This window comes from Catharus ustulatus, chromosome Z, assembly GCF_009819885.2.
Source record: "Catharus ustulatus isolate bCatUst1 chromosome Z, bCatUst1.pri.v2, whole genome shotgun sequence".
NCBI lineage: Eukaryota > Metazoa > Chordata > Aves > Passeriformes > Turdidae > Catharus > Catharus ustulatus.
In genome coordinates this window covers 40,462,800-40,485,416 of record NC_046262.2, presented here as the reverse complement: position 1 = coordinate 40,485,416, position 22,617 = coordinate 40,462,800, and the positions used below count along the sequence as shown (strand labels likewise).

General features: G+C 39.4%; 1 protein-coding gene across 2 annotated transcripts in view; it reads right to left on the bottom strand.

Annotated features, from left to right (window-relative positions):
* Positions 1–20,868, bottom strand: part of ERCC6L2 (ERCC excision repair 6 like 2) — a 54,066-nt gene extending 33,198 nt beyond the window's left edge. Inside the window, exons 1-9 of one of the 2 annotated variants that reach the window (XM_033085089.2) lie at positions 20,598–20,868; positions 17,662–18,071; positions 13,427–13,546; positions 11,791–11,984; positions 8,119–8,280; positions 6,755–6,962; positions 5,217–5,357; positions 3,627–3,740; positions 2,084–2,203 (exon numbers count right to left, since the gene is read on the bottom strand). In XM_033085089.2, coding sequence (XP_032940980.1) covers positions 2,084–2,203; positions 3,627–3,740; positions 5,217–5,357; positions 6,755–6,962; positions 8,119–8,280; positions 11,791–11,984; positions 13,427–13,546; positions 17,662–18,071; positions 20,598–20,619 — 1,491 coding nt within the window. In that variant the 5' untranslated portion in view covers positions 20,620–20,868. The remainder of the gene's footprint in view (positions 1–2,083; positions 2,204–3,626; positions 3,741–5,216; positions 5,358–6,754; positions 6,963–8,118; positions 8,281–11,790; positions 11,985–13,426; positions 13,547–17,661; positions 18,072–20,597) is intronic. The other variant, XM_033085088.2, reaches the window with a different exon arrangement.
* Between the last annotated feature and the right edge of the window lie 1,749 nt (positions 20,869–22,617).

Below are 22,617 nucleotides of genomic sequence, written 5' to 3'. Positions count from 1 at the left end.
AAAGGGTGCACATGTCTAAGCCATAGGTTGCCAATTTTCCAGGATAATGTAATGGAAAAATGAAAGGAAAAAATCTAAATACAATAAAATAGTAAAAATGTAAAACATGGATAATGTTATGGTAAAATACAGTAATTTCATGAATACAAGCCGCACCGTTTTGACCAAAATTTTGCTCCCACTCCAGAAATGCGGTTTACACTCAGGAGCGGCCAATATGCAAATAATTTTCTGACATCTTCAACCCCAGGAATGCAAACCGAGTCAGTGCAAACTGCAAAGTTGAGCACCTGCCAGTAAAACCCTGCATTTATGCAGTTGTTACAAATTGGTTACTCTGTTGCGCAGCGGGTGGAGCTGCTCCGTGCAGGCAGCGTGGGGGAGGGGAAGGCGGGACAGCTCTCTCCTGCTGGCCCCACGGCCTGGAGGGAGGCAAGGGGCTCTGTGCTGCTGGCCCCGCCACTCGGGGGGTTCCCGTCCCCGCGTGCCACCACTGCAGGAGCAGGCAGGCTCCATCCTCAGCTCCCATCGCCGCCGCGGGTGCCGGTGGGCTGTGCCCCCCCCGCCACCGTGGGGCAGCACCGGGCTGGGGTGACCAAGCCCAGCGGTGGTGGCGGTTGGCCCCGAGCGGCCCCACCAAGCGGCAGTGCCGCGCTGGGCCACCCAGCCCTGTCGGCAGCCCTGAGCCCTCATGGCCCGAGCCAAGTCAGTAAACTCCGCCCTGCCGTGAATCTGTTACTATTTGGCAACTTTGTTGCACACGGGTCCTCGCTGTGAACGACAGAGCGGTTTATACTCAGGTGTGGCTTATTTATGGACAAAGAACGAAATGTTTGCCAACACCCGGTGACGCGGTTTATACTCAGTGCGGCTTGTATTCGTGAAATTACTGTAATCAGTAAGAGAATTGCTTTATAAGCAATTCTTCCCTTCCTGAAGATGATGGATTTGGTTTTCAAAGCTATGTGTTAAAAATCTGCTGGTAGTTAACTTAACAACTAAATTCACTTTCTCAAAATAATTAACCGCATACAACAAAGTTATTATGCAGGTATTTAACATATGTATTAACAGTAAAGAAAGATGTTGCTCACATAGTAACAAATCAGTAAAATGATAACAGTCGCTCCTACTACAGCAACACTGACTTCCTGCTGCCACCAGTCCCAATAATAAAATGTTAATATCCAGGTTTAAGAAGAGCCAAAATTCTGCATAGCTTCTAAGCCCCCCAGTTACCCTCAGATCCAGAGCACTACTAAAACTAGCATAGTTTTCATTTTAATTAGACATATTTTTCATCTACATTAAACAACATCATCATCATCTACACTATATGTCATCTTTTCTTCCTCTTTGAAACCAGAGAAAGATAGTTTCTGAGATGAGGAGTTTTGCAGATTATATGAGACACATGTATTTTGGTCATCCTTAGCATGACTACTATTATTTTCATTTTATATCCAAAGGGTTCAAGTCAGTAAGCATTCAGTACGTCTTCACCAGTTCAATTCTATTCATGATTGCATAGGTCCCACTCACATTTATTCTAAGACATTCTTTACAGTCTGGAGAGTGCCAGCCTACTTGGCTGCTTCTGACACACAGTTACTAATCACCCTTGTGGCCCTACTCTGAACTATCCTCTGAAAATTTTAAAAGTCTAACATACACTTTTTGAGAGGAGAGATTGGAACTACACACAAAATTGAAGCTATGCACAAACCATTAAGCCCATAATGATTTTGTTTTGCTTCCTTTTCTTTGCCAAGTATTTCTGACTGTCACTGGAATTTATGGTTCCATGAAACAATAGTTCTGTTGACTATAAGGGTCATTTGCATGTCCACCATCCACACGTGAAGCTAAAATCACAGAAAATTTTAGCATCACAAATTACTCTTATCCAGTCTTTGCCCAGATAAATACTGATCCATGAGAGGAGACACCTGCTGTTGTATGATCAACCAAAAGCAAAATAATTAAAACCACCAAAACTATTAGGTGTATATTTTCTTATATCCATATAATATAGACCAAATCTATCACTAACATTTATTTTTCTTCTAAGGAATGGGTTTACCTTCATTTTTCCACTATATTTTGGATCTGAAATTGTTTCAAAGGCTGCATCTTTGCTTAACTGCACAAAATCTGGAAAACTGGAAAATACCTGGCTGCAAACTCGTTTGATATGCGCTTCCTGGAAGAAAAGCAGAAAGATTGAACAGGTGTTAAAAAACAGAGCTATATTAAGCCATGCAAGGAGTTAAACAGGTTGAAATATGATCTGCCAAAGTATCTCAAGCAGAGTTATATGGTTTTTAATTTAGTTCACTACAAAACTGCTGGATAAAACATATCCTGTGTTTTGTTTTGTTTCATTTAAAAAATAAAAAAAAGAGATTCTTAATCTGAAATCATAGATCATACACAAAATTTCTTCTCCTGGCCAGAATTATCAGTTTCAAAAAATTCTATTGCCTTGAGGTTTGCATTAGCCAACAGTTGTGCACCAATATTTCTCTTGACCCTCTGGCACAACAAGCCAGAATTGTGTATTGTTCCAGAACACAAACTGTACAGGAAATGCACTTAAGCTGTTCAAAAGCCACATAAAGCTCCACTGCTAAACTTAGCTCTGAACTTACACACAACCTCACACTTCAAGTCCACTTTTCCAGAGAGAAGGAAAAGATCACACCTCTTACAGCATATACAAGGGCCTTCAATGCTTGAGGCAAGAAATACTGTAAAGTTTATTTAGTAGATGTTGGCAAAATTAACAATTATGCATGACGTAGAAGACCGTAAGTCACAAAATATTTGTATTCTGTTATTTCAGAGGTTATTTAAATATCAAATGTTATTACAACAAAAACTACAAATGCAATACACAAAAAAGCCCACTGAAAACATCTGGGTGTATGCTGCGTGTAATGTGCTGGACACTAAAAGTAACATTTCTAAAAGAGCAAAACTGCTTTAATGGAACAAACTTAGAAAATTAGCTAGGACATTCTGATTTCTCTTCCTTGATAGATTCTAAGAGAAAATTATAACATCCATAAATCTCTTTCCTCCTTCCTGGATCTTAAGGCTCAAAAACAAGCATTACTAAAACTGCTGTTTGTGGGTCTTGTTACTTGCCATAGTAACAACACAAGCTGATACTGATCTTTCATTGAGCAATTTCTTCTAAAACATGTTTCTCATTATTTAAACAAACTCAGCTCTTAATATAAAGTACTAGAGAAAAAAAATTTCTAATTACCTATTACCTGTTCATTTGCACACAGACATTCCTCTTACAGGCACTCTTCATAAATGTAACAAAAAATAGCACTATTAGAAATCACTAAAATTATTCTCCCCCCCAATCTCTTCAATATATATAACCCTTATAACCCTTACTTTCAGATATGAATCAACTAAATTAACATGTTGTTTTTATAACATCTTAGTAAGGAATGTGTTCTGTACGTCTGAATGGAAAAGGAATTTAACAAAATAGCTTACTGCAGTTAGTTAAGACTTACAAAGGAGGCCAGTAGCAATTTCTATTCAGGAGTTTTCATCCCATTCATTTTTCACAAGGCAATATTTTAGATACTTCTGAAACTAACCTGCAGTTTGCTAGTGTTGTCTGTCTGCAGCAGTGCAGCATGATTTGCAACCTTCTGTAGGATCATTAGGTAACTGAAGCGCAATGACTTGATCGTTTCACCATGTGCATTTACCTTCAAAAAATAAACACCTCAGTTTATGTCAACAAATACTACTGAAAATAAATTATAATCTCAAATAAATGTTATTCTTACCAGGTTTAATGCATTAATAACTCTTAGTACTATAACTGATCCCTGAGAGATGAATACTGTATTTCTGATAAAACTGAACTAAATTTTGTTTTTCCTGCAGCTTTGTGACCCTATTAATAGAAATATCTTCTCAATAAAAAAAACCCCTACAACTATGTTTATTGCTTGCTAAACATTTCAGATAGTAACTTCTACAGACATCACATGGAGATAACCAAGAACTCTTCAGTAAACGACGGTAACTTCACAACTGATTAAATCAAGTAAGAGCAGTTTGAATGACTTCTTACCTTTCAGCTGCTAACTTTACCTTTCTCTCCAGCAAAAGCCTATAAAGCTTTACAAACACCTCAAGTAGCGAAATTCAACCTTCAGACATTCTACAGTGCAATAGCAAGAACCTCATCAGCTATCTTCTCAGTTACGGTTGGTTGGCTTGATCAGTATTTTTTCCTTTGCCTTCTCAAGTTACTAAATTTCACAGTTATCATTCAACTATCTGCAGGCTTGCCTATCACCTTTTCGTGAAACAAGTTCACCAGTATTTCTTTTTTTCTACAAAACATCACTAGAAAAAAAATCTGCAAAGAAGGCTAGTATCCATGGAACATTGATAAGGAGATCGCTTATAAAGAAAGATGCAGGAAATTGAAGAAGTTACATCATTTGGAAAAAACCACAAAAACAGTACACAAAGAACCAGAGCAGGCCAGAGAGGTAAAAGGGAGAAACAAGCATGAGACATATGCTTAAAATGTTTAAAAGATGTGCTTAATCTGAGCCCACTAAGTGAGGTACACAAAACAAATACAAAGCTAGACTAATCAAGGTCTAAAGAAGTCTAGAGAAGATTGAATAAATCTGCAAAGCTGTTACTCATGGACAAAGTTCAGCTTGTGGTCTGTGGTTTCTGTTACAGTTCTCCCCTCACGAAGCAAGGCAAAGTGAATGTTTAACAGCACAGAAAGGCACAACTGCAGTTTGAACACAACGAACTGCCCAGGCAACCTGCTGAGTTCAGGGTGTCTTCCATTTGCAGCTCCCGCACAAACCATCTAAGGCACCCGATAGCAGCATGCCTGACATACACTGAACATCTCAATGCAGTACCCTTGCCAATATCAACTAAATCACAGGTGCATTTATTAATACAAAGGATCCAGAATTTACCACATATGTAACAATCACCTGCTCAGGGCATGCAAAGCAGTTTTACAGTAACCCCAAAGTGCCTAACTTCATTATGTTGGTGATGTAGCTCCCCATGTTTCCAGTTGGGATTTCCCAAACAGGCTGCAAGTAGTAAAACACTTCAATCAGCTCTTCATCAGCAGAGAGTCTCTGGAGAAATTCAGAAAACTATGCTCGAAAATCCAAACAGTATCAAATTCTTACTTTGTAACAACAGTTCTTCCTTTTCCGGCCACTGTTGCAGCTACAGGGTTCTCCTGCTCTTAACACCAAGGATACATCATCCGTCTCTAGCACAGCCTGGTACACGGCTTTCTGGAATTCAGTTAGGGAACAAAACACCATCTGCCAAAGAGAAAACACAAGAAGTACTATCATGTGCAGCACATAATGAAAGGCAAAAAAACCTCACTGCATCAAAAAAATACAAATCACAGATCACTGAAAATAAAGTAGAAATTAAGACTGTGCTTGCTGAAATAGCTACAGGAAATGATTCTATCACCAAATGAAAAAAAAAACGTGGACCTTAACACCAAAAGAGCATGAAACAATAGCCAAAATGTATGCATACTTATTTTATTCCACCCCAAAATTCTACGAAGATTATCAATATCATTCTACAAGAACCTGCTGTTATCTTGCTCAAAAGCTTTAAATATGAAGGAATAGGACAAGGGAAAGTGAGAGAAGCAAATGCATAATGTTAATTACAAATTTCTCTCTGTTTTTCAAGGTGCTTAATTTGCCCTTTCTTTCCCCTTTTTAGGCATTAGCCATTATAGAGCACTACAGCAAGCATGATGCAAGCACGACAAACAGAATAAACAATGAGAATGCAAGGAGCTACACAGTGCTATGGCCAAAACTCTGATCTCTCCTCTTAAAGACCATGGGTGGCATCTCCATGACATCTTTAGTCTTAAGCAGCATGAGACAGAAATCCCAAGATCATTTCTTAACCTACGCTATCCACACAGTAGCAGCACCATGCTGAGTTATAACAATACAGCAGTAACTTGAACATATACTCACATTAACAAGATAATGAAAAGAATAAAACCTGCTGGATTCAGAAAAGTGACTGAGTCATGTTTGTGTTAATCTTTCCTTCAGAAGACAGCCTAGATGACATTATTATAAACTAAGGATGAAGAAATAATACCAAATTTTGAAAATAAAACCAGCTGCAAATTTACCTATTTGTCAACTCTGAAGAAAAGATTTAGCAGAAGTCTTAGTTATATCAATAAAGTATTATCACTTCATATAATATTTACAATTGCATCAGATGAACAGAATTACAGACCTATCACAGAAAAAAGATTTTTCTTTTATTTCAGGATCAAAAATGAGGGAGTTAAAAGCATAGTGTTCCATACACAAAATGTCAAGATGCAAATTCAGAAGTTCTGTATAGAATTTCAAGAAATTTACATACATTGCTTCGGGCTTGCAGAGATAAGGACAAAAAACACATAAAACAGATGTGTAAATCACTAGTCAGAAGAGTAGCTGAGTATTTTCATGCTTGATTAACTCCATTTCAATGTGCAATCATAGTAATTATGTGAACAAAGGACACTACTTCAAGCGCACTTTTTCCAAGGTTTCTTAAGTTAATAAGATGAAGAGAAGACCAAAAACTACAGACATGATGCAAGAGAGAAAATACATCAAGAAACTAAAAAAGAAGAGATACATTCATTAGCATTGTAATTGAAATGTGAAGGCACTCTTACTCGGTCTTCCTTTTTTGGCAACTGATCACTGATAAGCGCTTTAGTACGTCTCAGAAACCAGCCAGACATTTTTCTTGCTAGCTTCACCATGGCCTTACGACCTGTTGCTAGTTCTCTTTTAGTTGCAGTGTGCCTCTGGCCATGCTCCACTGGATCAGAAAATTTCTTCTTGAAATGTACTCTGCTACCTAAAAGTCCTGGTACAGCCCTATTAAAAAACAAAAGGGGAGGGGGGATTGATTCACTGATTTAAAGTATACCACAATTTTTTTCTTTCTGGCTAACACCAACATCTCTTAAAGCAGCAGTCACCAGATAAACTACTAAAAATTTCAAAAAGTACAAACAGAAACATATACTATTTCAAGACATGCCATTTTTCATTTGTTTTCTGTGATCCTCAAATGCTAAAACATACTCCTTAGGAAAAGGGTTGCAATCTCAAGAAAAAAAAAAGCTTACCAGAACAACAGAAATCACAAGTATATAGAACCTCTAACTACAAGGCTGCTAGTATTGAGGAGCCTAAAATGGAAGCCAAGCAGTCATGTTTTAAATTTTTGCTGGTTTTATGAAAACAAAATATGCAGATACTACAATTAACTAAATAAAATCTTGAGAAACCCAATAGTAAAAAGAATCTAATTGTTGGCGGCATTATACATAGGAACAATTTACTAACAATATCAGCATAGTTTTAATGAACCAGATGCAACACTAAGCTTAAAACATTCCTCCTGCTATTTTTGTTCTGTGTAGCCTTATATCTAGAGCATGTTTGCTTTGTTCCTCTTCTACAAAGCGCTCCCATGAGGTTTAGATTTGTATCTATGGTCAGTTGCACTTCTCCTTGACCATTAAAAGCTTTTCTGGCTGTTACCTTTCAAATATGTGCATTCGAGCATTTTGAAAAAAAGGCAAAACATTATTACTTTCATCCTCCAAGTAGGTCAGAATGACCTGCAATACTGGACAGAACAAAGGCACTATGGTGGTCAAGGCTGTGTAATGATTCCGTATCTACTGAGTGAAGGACAGAAGAAAAAAAGAGTGTCCTTAGGAAAAAAAAAAGAGACAAGATAATATGGGAGGTGGAGGAAGAGTAATTTTAACTACTTCCCAAATTCCCCAAAGGAGCCAGCTGGGATGAACTCCAAATGTATTGAGTAACCATAAAATACCAGGAGCTTACCTTCCCAGAAAGTTATTTTCTCAAAAAAAGCAGGTGTTTTGAGCTTGAGAGTTGTGTTTTGTTGTTGTCATTTTATAACACAGATGGCTCCGTATCACCCAGTCCTGCCCCAAACTCACTGCACAGTTAACACACAAAAGTGTTTAAACATAAAAGAAAATATTTTATTTACCAGTCCATAACACACCAAAGTTCTTTCATATTGTTTTGAAGAATGGTTCCAGTAAGACCTATGCGAACACTGCATTTTAATGACTTCATCGTTTGAGTTATTTGAGCCTTTGGATTCTTGATTCTATGTGCTTCGTCCACTATCACAGCAGACCACTCTATACTGCAGATCAAAAAAAGATTTCTTTATTTGTTATTTGTCCCATCATCCCACATACAAAAAGTGAAGTCAGCCATACAAATAGCTGTGATGGTACTATAACACATTATTACTTTTTGATTTCCCTGTTTTTTTGTATTATACCCCTCCATTTCTTTATATTGTTTTTTTAGCAAAATTCAATTAGCATAGTTGAACACAATGACTAAACTATATCACCAAATAAATTAGCTACTGTTACCTGTTTCAAAAGCTTTCTGTGAAGAAAGCAGTTTTCAATCTGTAGACCAAGGAATCCAGTACATCTCACTAAAATTAACTCCACTCGTAATTAAGAATTACTAAAAATAATAAGTTTCATGATTATAAGCCGCACCTGATTATAAACTGCACTTCCGGGTTCGGACCAAAATTTTAGTCAAAATGGTGCGGCTTATAATTGTGAAATTATGTACTTAAATACGCTTAACAGGGGTTAAGCCTCCTTTTCCCAACACAAATTATCCCATGCAACTACCAGTGAACTGAAAACATTACAATCTGCATGGTTTTCTACAAGAAAGTATCGCTCAAGAGTATCTATACAACACCAATATAGCAGAAGAATTTTAGTATTTTGGGACTGTGATGAGAAGGAACATAGCTATAAGCAGTAACCAAAAGATATTTTGGAGCCAGTTCAAGAATAAAACTCAGGGGTAGAATGACCCGTATACTGTGATAATAATAAAAAAAGGTCTTCAAGTCTCTAGGAAGAGATTTACTAACTTTTTGAGTTCACTTTACATATATGAATATTTCAAAAAACAACCATATCCAATTTGATATGTTGCAAAAAGCTGAGACATGTTTAGAGAGGTTTAGTAGAAAGCCTGTCTCCTGAGCAAGCTGCATTTAGTTCACTAATGAAAGCTTGGGACGTTTTTGCTACCCACTAAATACATTCAGTCCTACATTCCCAAAATACGGTAAAAATTGGAGTTTCTGAAAAGTCTAACAGATGTTCATATCCCAGCTCCTTCCACTTAAATCTCTCATAGTGATTTACATGCATAACTGAGCATATGTACTCTTATCCTTGATAGCTGATTATTCAAGAGCAGCTTTTGAGGCAAATCCATCACTGTAGTGAAGCAAGACACAAAGCTTCTTCTGGTGTCAAGATCATAGGTCCATCCAGTCACATCCTCCGCAGAAACAGTTTGGTAAATCTGTGTGCTGAAGAAATGTATTTGCAGGCAGTCCCACATCAGCACTGGTCCACACATGCACCTATTTCCTGACTACAGTCTATTCCATGATCAAGCATGAAGAGTTCCTCAGAAAGAATACAAATTCTTAAGGGGCTGATAACAAAACTACTCTTCTATCTCTACTTCTTTGCTTTCTGTACTTCAGATCTGAGCACAGAGATGAAGATCTGATCGTTTTGATGATGGATCTCCAGATAACTAGGGTACTCTCTGGGGCCTGGACCTTTCCCAACACCCAAAACGCCAAGATCTGCAGACCTACTTATATCAGCTGCTGAGGGCAAGCTGCTACCACCAACCATTGACACAACTTGTACCCTACTTTCAAGATGGCATAAGGGAAAAGAACCTCTAGGAATGGATGAGAAATGTGTAGGTTTAAATCTCAAAGCTTTTAGGGTTCAATAATTTCATCAAGCTGGTGAAAAGAGCAAATAACAAGCAAAATACCTTTTTGAACATTTGTTAAAATTTCCAGGTGATTGCTCTCCTTACATTGAACTAGAAGACAGAAATACTTTCTATTCTACGTCATCAGTTTTCAGGCAGGCAATTCCTGCATCTTTCAGAGAATATTTCATAACTGCATTACCAGCAAAGACTAGTTTTATGGGAACTACTCAAACACTTACTGCTATCAAGAGTCCCATTACAAAGATAGTTGCATTAAGTCTGGCTGAGATGAAGTTAATTTTCCCACAGCGGAGGTCTGTGGGTAGCTGGGAGAGTGTTGTTAACACCCCAGTGTTTTGGCGGCTGCTGAGTAGGGCTGGCAGAGCATCGGTGCTGTCTCTCAACATTCCCACCACATCGGTAGACTGGGAATGGGTAAGAAAGATCATGGGAGGGGACAAAACTTGGCCAGTTGACCTAAACTGTCCAAAGGGATAACTCATCCCAGATCGTATCAGGTCATAAAAGGTATAAAAGTTAAGGAAAGGAGGAGGAATGGGACATTAGTTATTTACGATGTTTGCCTTCCAGAGCAACTGCTATGTGTGCAGAAGCTCCACTTCCCAGGAAGTGGCTCAACACTGCTAGCTGACAGCAGAAAATAAAGTTTTTTTCCCCCCCTCTTTCTTTGTACATGCCTAAATTTTTGCTTTTGCTTTAGTAAACTGCCTTATCTCAACTAAAGAGCTGCTTTTTATCCTAATTTCTCTTCTCTGTCCAGCTGAGAAGGGGACTGACAGAGTGGGCACCTGATGTCCAGCCAAGGTCAACTCATTAGAACTGTTTAACTAATGTAACAGTTAAATTCAGTTGTACAGGATAAATTCAATACTACGGGAATTCTTCTCTGCAGCACAGTGAGTCAGTAAATACAGTAATTTCATAAATACAAGCCGCATGGAGTATAAGCCGCATATCCGGTGTGTCGGCAACGTTGATGTCTTTGTCAATAAAAAAGCCGCACCCAAATATTAGCCACGTTTTCGTTCGCGGCGAACTTTCAAAGTCGCCATTTAGTAACACAATCGCGGATCGCCGGGGCTTACTGGCTTACTGCCGAACTTGGAAACATTATTTCCAAGTGAAGAAAGACATAGACCATAGCTGCGGCAGCGTTCCTCGCAAGTTTTATTTACAAGCCGAAAAAGACACGAACAATAGTGTGGTCATTTTGCAAGCGTTCCCAACAGATCCGCGTTGCCTTTAAACAGCAGCTCAGCCGCGTGGGCAAGCGGGCGAGCAGCCGAGCTCCGAGTGGAGCCACATCTCCGTGCCGGCACAGCCACCCCGTTCAGCCGCGCGAGCCAAGTGGCCTCCCCACCCTCTCCGCGCAAGCCCAGCCAGCCGCGCAGCCGCACAAGACTGAAAACACTTTAAAAAGTACAGAGAAGTATCACACACTTTTATCAAACTGCTGAAGTAACTCGCCGAGGGAACTCGTCGAGGGAACTCGCCCCGATAACACCCCCCGCTCCTCAGTAACGCCGCCATCCACAGGCAGGCAATAAGCTGTTCTCTGATTGGTTCATCGTCGGAACACCAGGAAACAATGGATTTCAAACCATTTTGGCTCGGGACAGGACCAGCACGGTACCAGGTAAGGGCAGATATCACATTTTTGTTTATAAATTAGCCGCCCTGGAATATTAGTCGCACTTTCGGTTTTCCACCAAAATTTTGGTGTAAATGGTGCGGCTTGTATTCGTGAAATTACTGTATATTACACAGAAACAAATCCTTGGAAAGAACAATGCACAAACAGTCAGTTAAGATTCAGTGTCTAAAAAAATCACATTAAAACTATTACCTGTTAAATTCATCCAAATACAGGCGGAGTATCTCATATGTTGTAAGAGCAACTTCACATTTCCCTTGCTTGATGCGACTCATGTCATCGTCCTTTTTACTGCCATGTAAGACACAGACCTTAAAGTATCCCCATGTGTCTAACTCATCCTTCCAATTGTACAGCACTGAAAGAGGGGCCACTATGAGAAAAGTCTGAAAACAAATATATATAATAGTATCACTTGAAAAACTACAACATAGCAATTTCTCAAAAACTGAAGTCAAGATCTCGACTGCTTTACTGCTCTGAGCAGTTTGATTGTTTAATTCTGTCATTTCAAAGGATGTATGGAAAACATCTAAAGTTAATATAAATTCAAAAGTAATCAGTTTGTATATAATACAGCACAAAAATACCATAATACTAAAATTAAATACTAAAATGCACTTCTTACTCAAATTATACTCTAACAACTGCAGTAAGATGTGACACACTATCATTTTGCTTTGTTATACCATCTGTATACCACAAAATGTTTTACAAATGGAGAAAATAAGAGCAGGAAGAGGATAAAGAAGTTTCCTCAAATCCACAAGTCTAGTCATCATGAGACTTGAAAGCAAATAGTCCTGAAAAGGGTTAAAAAAATTAGGACAGCTCACATAATTCATTTAATATCACAGGATAATAAAATCAGTAAGGTAGAAAGTGAATTTGGGACATTTTCAGTCCAACTTTACAGTAAAAGCAGTGGCAATACTGATTTCAAAGCCAGGCTTTCCCAAGTGAGCTCATCAAAACTCCAGAAAGATGGATGGGGTCTACAACCTCTCTGTGACCTGTTTCAACATTAACTGTCCTCAAAGTGACATTCTTCTCTTATTCTTAGTCAGAAGCATTCCTGGCTCTTTGCACATAAAGTGCTATCCTTTTACCCCTTCCCCTCAGCCTGTATTACCTGAGGAGCACGTACCCATTATTCACAGAGCAACAGTCATTACACCACTCAAATTCTCAAACTATTCCAGCAAAATAAAAACAATAATGGAAAATAGAAATCATATGGTTTCGGTAATGGGTAAAATTAAAATGATCTTCAGATTTATCTTATTTGCATAGAACTTTTATATGTATCTTTTATCTGCTGTCATAGTATTTGATTACACAGATTATCAGTCAGACATACTTCTGACATTATGACAGCCAATCAAGAACATATAGGACATCACAAGGCTATTAGCAATACATCTTACAAACATACGGATTTGTCTTAATTAAATACCCTATTATAATAGATATACGTGCTTTTTTTACTTTAAAACTATCACCACACAACACTAATTTTCTACTCACTGGCATGCGCTTTTCAATGTACTTTAGCCACAAATGAAACCCAGACACCTCCAAATATTTTCTGTTAGCGCAGATGAACAGTAGTAACAGATGAGACAATAACAACTAGAGAGACAGGGCACTATGACAGTCTGCTAAACTGAAGGTTTCCCAAACAGTAATAGGAGAGGCATGAAATCCTACTTCAGCAGCTGAAATTTAAAAATTAATGTACATAAACTCCTAGAACAAACAAACAGACAAATCTGAATATTGCCTTTTTTCAGGAAAATCCTTAAGATAGTATCACTAAAAGTTTTACCTTCTTGGGGTTACAATGTGAGCCTTTTTTCATTGTCCTCAGTAAAAATTCCGGCATATTATTTTCAATATCCTCATGTGTTCCCTTTTTGTGCAACACTGCAGCCAAAAATGAAATGACCTTAAGAAAGAAAACAACTCTCAGTGACTAGGTACAAGAACAAATTGAATGAATTCCACAAAAAATAAACATTTAGGACAATATCCTGGACAGGATTCAGAAGGTGGTTTGGTGGGGGGGAGATGTTTTTTCTGGGGGGGTGCAGGCAAGCAATGTTCATTGGTTTTAAATAAATTTGGTTTTAAAATGGGACCCCTCCCTCCCTTGGGTTCCCAAGAATTCATTGAATTAATAATAAGAATAATTAATTGTTCTATCTCACTCTTTTATTCTTTAAGGGGAAAAGTCAAAAAATACACAAGAGACAGAGTATGAAAGAACCAGGAAAAAACAGAGCTGACACTTGTCTTGTAACTCTCCTTCTTTTCAGGGTACTTGAATTTCAGATGAGAAAACAAAAGGAACAGATATCCTCTAACTATCCTCTCAATGTTATTTCTGCAAAAGGAAGAAAAGGTTTATACTAGAAAATTGTTTTTTACTAATATGCCTTTTTCTGTATGTTCCATTTCTTCAAATTCCTGTTGCTGACAACAAAATCATCACTCAAAGGTGATTATGAGAACATATTTATTACAATAAATCACAGCAAGGACAAACATCCCAGCACACGATATTCTAAACTCCTCCTATAATCCAAAAACAGGAAGAAGGCAGAGAAATATCTGGCCAGAACATGCAAATTCAAAATCCATGTGGGATAAATGGTATCCATGGACGAAGCAGCAGCAAGGACCAGATGCATCACCAGAGAGGTGCCCTTCTTTTGAAAACTCAACACGCCCGTTTCATCCAGAGTAGCCAGCTCCAGCCGCTTCCTTTTTGCAGCTGCTACACAGCTGCTCATAGCAAGAAAGAGGTAAAGCTACCAGCTGTTGATTTCCCAAAAAAGAACTTTCTCCCTGATGAGTCTGGAGAGCAGAGCGCAGAAAAAATACCTGCCTGAAAAGAATAGTTAGATGGACAGAAGAGAGAAGAAATCCATATGTATGGCCACAGAGTGAAAGAAAGGTATGTAGAATCAAAGTAAACCAAACATTTTTAAACGTAATATCTCATAAGCAGAGGTCAAGGTGAACTGTTAGTTTGCACATGTTGTTTAACTAAGGATTTTTTTAAAAATCTTTGAAAATTAAAATCAAATTCAACTGAACAATAAATCTCCGCATCTTTTCCACATTCTTCATTCTTGGAAGAATTTGCATCACAAATTTATAAGAGTAGCAAAGGCATAGAAAAAGCAACTCATTATCAGAAGTCTTTGGCTGCTCTAGATAAAGCAAGAAGCACCTAAATGCCTTGATAGCAAACTAGTGCAATCACACTAAGAAACATTATTCTATTTGCCTTCACTTAAACTTCAGCTTGATATGAATGAACCACATGGTCAGGCCATTAAAAGCAAAAATCAGTTCAGAAGTACAAAGAACATTAAAATTCAAAGGATTTCTAGAAAAGTCTTTATCTCATGAATTATCCTCTAATTCATAAACAGTGAGCTTCAGCCAACTTAAAAGCATAAGTCAACTTTTTTCTAAGACTGTATCAGTTATTCAATGAACTTTAGATGTATTTTTTCGTATGTACTAACATTTTCTAAACAAATGAATTCTACCATTTTACTTCATATCCACTGAACTGTCTTTCCCATGCTGAACTTGAACATTGTGTTTTATAAAAAATAAACACGATCACAAAATCATAAAATGGTAAGGGTTAGAAGAAACCTTACGAGATCACCTAGTTCCAACCCCTGCAATGGGCAAGGATGCCATCCACTAGACCAGATTGCTCAGGCCCCCATCCAACCTGGCCTTGAATGCAAAGGTTACTGGAAGGCTGCAATGAAGTCCCCCAAGAGCCTTCTCTTCTCCCGGCTGAACTGCCCCAAATCTCTCCTCCTCTCTTCATAGGAAGAGAGAGGCTCTACACCTTGGAACACCTTGTGGCTTGCTCTGGACCTATCTAACAGGTCCACATCCCTCCTGTGCTGGGGACCCCCAGAGCTGGATGCAGTGTACAGGTGGGGTCTCAGGAAAGTGGAGCAGAGGGGTAGAATCACCTCCCTTGACCTGCTGGACATGTTGCTTTGGATACACCCAAAGGCTGCAAGTACATACTGCTGGCTCATGTCCAGCTTGTCACCCACAAGAATCCCCCAGACCGTCTTGTAAGGGCTGCTTTCTACAACTTCTCTCTGTTTGTGCTCATGTCTGGGAGTGCCTCAGCCCACGGGCAGCACCTTGCACTTGAATTTGTTTAATTTTATAAGATTTTCATAGGCCCAATTCTCACACTTGTCCCTTTGGATGGCATCCCTTCCTTCTCTTGTATCAACTGCACTGCTCAGATTTATCTCATCTGGAAACGTGCTGAGGGTGCACACTGTCTGTGTCAATGAGGCAGACATTGCAGAGCCTGTCCCAAAACAGAGCCTGAGGGACATGACTCATCACCAGCCTCAATCCCAACACAGCCTGAACACAGAGGCATTGACCTCAACTCTGGCTTCATCCAGCCAGCCAGCCAATTCCTTATCCATCGCACTGTCCATCCATCAAATCCACCCATCTCCAGCTCAGAAATAAGGATGTCATGTGGAACGATATCAAAGGCCCTGCAGAAGCAGAGACATCCGTTCATCTTCCCATATTGACCATTACCATCATTCCATTATATAAAGTCACCAGACCAGTACGAGTTTGCTCACTGCCTCAGATCAGACTCCTCAACCTTTCTCTTTTGACCCATGTACTTACAGAATCCCTCCTTGTTATTCTTCACATATGATATTCTTCATATAAGATATTCTTCGAAATCTCTACCTTTCTTCTGAAAACTTGACATACATTTAAAAAATAGCCATCAGATATAAATTCCACATAGGAACACACTGTCACTGTGTGATACAATCAGCCTAGAGAATCAGCTCTGAGACTCAAAAATGCAAGATGTAATCAAGACAACTAAATTTAGTTCCTCCCCCTCAAGTTTACTATTATCTTTCACATAGATGCATGATAGACAGATAGATAGATATTTCTTACTACATGAAATCAGATTATTTGCAGTTCTGAGTAGAAACAGTCTTCTACAACTACTGAGTTCTTAAACTACCATAAACATGGCCATGTTTAAAATGAATGCAGTTTAGTATTAATAAGCATCTGTTACAAGAGCATCATCAGCTATATATACAAATCCACAATACAACTCCAAATGCTCTATGCAGAGTTTTGCTAGTTCTGTTTACCCACTCCTCTTGTTTAGTTTGCTATAGGACAACACCTTTTTGTGCTGAAAGGTGTCTGTCAACATTCTCCTAAATGGAAGGGCAATAGATACGACAGCCAATACTTGTCAGTGAAGGAATGAGCTTACAGTGGATACAGGGAGCAAGAGAAAAGACATTGGTTCAAACATCACCCTCCACAGAACTCAAACTGTTAACTTTAAATCAGAAAGACTACAGAGAATTTCCACACATAAAGTCACCTTAATTATAGCAAAGTAAGTTGTTAAAAAAAAGGTTAAAAATTCAGTAATTTAGGTCACACAGATTCAAAGCATAATGAAAATGTCCAACTACACTTTGTCTTCTCACCAGTCTGCATCAAGCTGCATTCCCAAAAGAGTGATAGAAGTAGCATGGAATACCAAAGCACTATGTCCACAGATGGGAGTAAAAGTATCAGTTATTTTGCATTCCCAGAACAATGAAACTATTTGTCTTCAGCAAAAAATGAAAAAGGTATTTTAAAAGCAAGAGTCAAATAAGGGTCTGAAGTTCTTTTAGTGTACTCCACAGCAAGTTGCTTTCATGATGGGCAGGTATCAATCCTCAAAGTAAATTCAACACAATAACATCTTAATTATTGTAATTACTCATGTTTATACCAAAAGGAGCCACATCTCAGTTTTATGCCTGTAAGGAATGAGTCTTAAATCAGCAACGGGCTCCTGGCTCTGAGTGCTGTCCTGAATATCATGTCCTGCCTCATCCATCTCTGCAACAGCAGAGGGAAGTTTAAACTTCATAAATACAATGCTTTTTAAAATAGATTTACAGATCCCAGAAAATATTATATTCTCCCACAAAACAAACAATAAAATACCTGTATTGTCTTTCCAAGGCCCATATCATCTCCAAGAATACACCCTCTTTTATTAGAATAGTGTCTATACAGAAATTGGGCTCCTTCCCTTTGATAATCACGCAGGTATCTGTTAATTGTAGATGGGATAGAATCACCTTTGTCAGATAATTTAAAAGCAACCGCAGGAGATGGAAGATTTTGATCAGGAAAATATGGCTTTTCCAGATCGCCCTCATCAAATATTAAGCTTTTCCAAGGTCCTCTACTGTCTTTAACTTCACAAAGTTCTGTTACTAGTATTTTCCTTTCTTCAGATTCCAAGAATGATTTTTCATTCTTGTCCTTTTCAAGAGAAGTTATCGCTCCTTCATGAAGTTTTCCATTTTCAAAACAAGGGGCAAGGCATTTCTTCCCAATACACCAATGGTCTATTAAAAAAAAACAAACACACATAGTGATAAATTGGTCTGAAGTACAAAGTATTTAATTTCTTCACTATTAAAACAATGGATGTAAATTTAGTTGACAAAATGCATACAACTTAATATGAAACACTTTATTGGAAGTAGCACTAGAATCAAAATAGCAGTTACTGTTTACAACCAAAGCCTGAGCTAGACATAGAATTGTAGTTTGCTCTAACACCACTATTTCAGAAATAACAGATGTATAGAAAAAAAAGCAAAATCCAGATTCCGTTGCATTAAGTTTACACAGTGTCTTCAAACAGGCAAATACAGCAGTATGTATCAAACTGGAAAGACCCCACATCATACTGACAGTGAAAAACAGAACAAAACACCTCTACTAGAAAAACAAGGTCTTCACAATAAAAAGACTTCGCACATAATGGCTCGCACAAAGTTCTCCAAACCTGAACTGAGAGAAAAAGGGATGATCTTCGGAGTTTGCAGAAACAATTTCTAATCTTGTCCTGCTCAGTTATCCCAAAACAAAGAGATGCAGGATTCATTTCAGAACCTTTATTGTTTCTTATCTATTTGCTGGAATAAGTTTAGATACTTACAAGAAAGTCATTATCAATTGGCATGAGAAGCACCTTTTTTACAGGAAGGAGTGAGCCAGAGATAATCTTGCACCAGAGCAAGTATTCATCATTCAATGACCAGTGGTGGTGTATGTTCCTGGACACATCAACTCAGACACTTTTCAGAGGTAAGGAAAAAAGTTCTGAAGGCATGAAACTCCACCTTCACCCATTTTAATGTCTCTGTGTAAAAACTGCAAGAAGACTGGTTGTCCTCACCAAGTTCTGAGCGCCTGGAAGTGTACACTTACAGGACTACTGTCCACAATCTATTAGTTAAATCAATTATAACTCTAATTCATTTACTAAACAGATTTAATTCTATACACTTAGAGTAATCAAAAGCACCCATGCAGCCAAGCTCACTATTCTGCAGCCAGCATTGGCTCTAAGCTAACATGTAGGTAAACAATAAAAATAGTACAAGCCTACCAAACAACCTTATTCCAAAATTCTTTGGCCTCCAAAGTATTCTTTTAGTTACGAGATTTCATGGGCCAGGTGGTTTGTCTGCTTAGCAAAACCAGCAGACTGCTCTCTTTCAAGTAGCTCCACTCCCCTCTCAACACATGCAGATTCCTAGAATTTGGTGACATCTGACTAAAAACATTGTGGGCCTGCTCTGAATACACATAACGCTTCTGCCTGATACAAACTTCGATCCAAAGACTGAAACTGATGGGCCACTAGTTCTTACACTAACAAGGTCAAACCCCACAGCCTCTTCATTCAATTCACCATTTTGCAGATCTCTTTAATAGTGCCCCCATCATCTTGGAGCTCAGCCCCATACCTTGGGACCTGCTACATAAGCTGCTCCAAGACCTTCAGCCATTCCCTCAGATCTTCTCAAAGACTTGAAGCTCAAATGCAGCTTTTTGAGGCATGGATGAAGTACAGGATATACTTTCAACAAATCATACATAACTAATCCTTAAAGTTCATGGCATTTGTATCATCTCTCATCCCAATGCAAAAAGATGAGTACATTAACTTCTCCCAGTAGCATCTAATTCTTTCTGCAATTTCATGAGAACAGGAACCAAAACTGAAAAACGGAAGTCAGCTATGTACAGCACACTGTTATATATGCAAATCAAAGTTTAAATAGCAGAGTACTTCCATAATTCCTTTTTTCCACAGTAGTGACTGGACATGCACGTTTAGAGACTCTCAAGTTAAAACCATGATTTAAGACGACGGAGTTTTTGTTTTTAACGAAGCATTTACTTGAGGCTAAGAAGTAGCATATGACTCATCACAACTAGAGTTCAGGTGCAAAAGTGGAATAAATTACACTGGGCAATAGTACTAGTGTTACTAAGCTCCAAACCTAGGGAGAAGCACGGAACAGAATGAGAAAAGGGCTAAGACGTAAAATGGTATTAAAGACACCATTGCTTATGAAAGGCCAGAAAATAATGCTGTTAAAGCCAAAGGGTGAACTGCTTACTTTATCTAGTCTGATTCACCAAGTTCTTGGCTTTTGAATAAGAACCATAATTTATGTGCACCACAGTCTTTAGAAACAAAAGAAAAAAATATCGTATGGCTTCCTAGCATGGGTATAAGTACATTTACCATCAACGATGAAAGTTGGTATTTAAGACGCTTGCCTGTACTCACCCCTCTTACTACAGGTGGAAAAAATGTGCTACTGTCAACATTAACTGTACTAAATCATGGTGGTAATGGCCTCCTGTCACACACCAGTTCCTTTCAACCACTACGCTACGGAATTATGACGAATGCTCACTAACTAGTGAGGGCTGACCATTTAATGTAGAGTGTAAGGTTTTGTTTTCCCTTCGGTTTTTTTTTTTTATTTTTATTTTACACTCTAATAAATGACTGTAAAAACAAAATCCGACGATATTGTAGAGCAAGACACACGGAAGACGCTTACCTGGGACACCATCATCACACATTTTAACTTTTGGCTGTTCAAAGCCCGACGGAGGCCGCGGGTGGAGGTACCGGGGGCTGACGGGCACCGGCGCGCTGGGGACCCGCCGCCGCCCCTCCGCCGGGCGGGTCACGGCGCCTCGGGTCCCCCGGGGGGCCTCAGGAAAGGGCCCCGTTCTGTGCCCGCTCTCCGCACCCCGAGCGGCCCCGGGACAGCGGCAGCCGCTGAGAGCCGAGCCCGCGACCGGGGCCGCAAGTCCGCCCCGCCCGGCACCGGCAGCGTCGGTATCGCGAGAAGTGCGTTGCCGTGGTGCTCCGTGCGCTTACAGGCGCAGGCGGGCGGGCGGGAAATATCGCGAGGTTTCCTGGCGGAGCGGCGCGGGCTGGGTGGGAGTGGTGTGGCGCCTGGGCTTGTATGGGCTGGTAATGTTGTGTCCTCTTTTGGGCTCCTCAGGAGTGGAGGGCCTTGGAGCTCTTGGAGTGAGTCCAGCACAGGATAGGGACCTTGGGAGCATTTCTCTTGTGAGGACAGGCTGAGGGAGCTGGGCATGTTCAGTGTCGAGAAGAGATGTCTGAGAGGGGACCGTATCAATATGTATAAATATCTGAAGGGAGGGTGTCAGGCAGTGGAGCCGAGCAACAGGACAAGAAGCACAAGCTGATGCACAAGCAAACTGATACACAGAAGTTCCACCTTAACATGAGGGAGAACTTTACTGTAGTGCGGGTGACCACGCACTAGAACAGATTGTCCAGAGAGGTTGTGGGGTCTCCTTCCCTGGAGAGACCCAAGAACTGACTGGACACAATCGTGTGGAATGTGCTCGAGGCTGACCTTGCTTCCACAGGGAAGTTAGACCGGATGACCCCCTGTGGTCCCATCTAACCTTACCTGTTCTGTGATTTTGGGCAGCAGGGGTAAAGAGGTCTAGTTATTCTCTGCGAAAAGCTTGGAGGGGTGAGGAAGCAGGGGAAACAGCTGGTGCAATGGAAGGCACAGCTGGCACAGTACAGAGCAGCCAGCTGCACAGAGGTGATGGGTGCTGAGAGCCAAGCATCTGACATTTGGAAAGAGGAAAAATCAAGAGAGGCCCATTTGTTTGCAGCCGTTCCACCTCCATTCGTGACAGCCACTCTGCGTTCAGGAGAGCTGAACTGGACCAGCTACATTTTGCAGATTACAGAGGCAGTCAGTAGCAATTATCCTGTTCTTGCTGAAAAAAAAATTGGGGCCCAACAAGAAATCTATGCAGATTGACTCATATCTCCCTAGCAGTGCAATAAAGCGTTACATGAATGGTATGGCTTCCCAGATCCTTGCTATTGCTTTGACTAAATTCCTTCACATGCATTTAATAGTGCTATACTGATTTCACTTCTGAAACTTAAACATGTATGTGTAAGGAGTATGCAAGGTCTGTTTTTAAATCGACACTGATTTTTAACTCAGAAGACAACAAATTTGGGATTATTTCTCCATTTCTTTTAATTATCTTTCAATTTACATAATTTTGATGAAATTTTTAGAAGGGATTGAGCATTAGTAGTAAAAAACCCCTGGATTCTTTTGGCATGTACCACAAAATTCTGTATAATGAAGATGGATAGTTTGACTAGCTAATCAAAATTCTGCATCCTATAATATTTTCAAAAACAAGGCAAGGCAGTAGATACGGGTCTCCATGCTGTTTCTGCTTGCAGCAAACATGTGAAAGACTGCCTGTCTGCTCTAAGAGCAATATAGACATACACAGCCTAGAGCAGCATTAAGTTGCTTCTTTAAGTTGTCTGCTATTAGCCAGAATTTTGTTCTAAAAGAGGTTAATGAAAGATGGGTGGTGTTTGCTCAGCCAATTCTATTAGACTAATAGGAATATTGCAAGCCTGAAAGCACTGACAACAGTTGCTGCGGCTACATGGATACTTTGGACTGGGCCCATAATGAAAATGTTTCCCAAGGCCAGGAAATATTTAGTTCTGTCATGTATCTTTAAAGGCTTTTGGAATGTGTAAGTACTTTC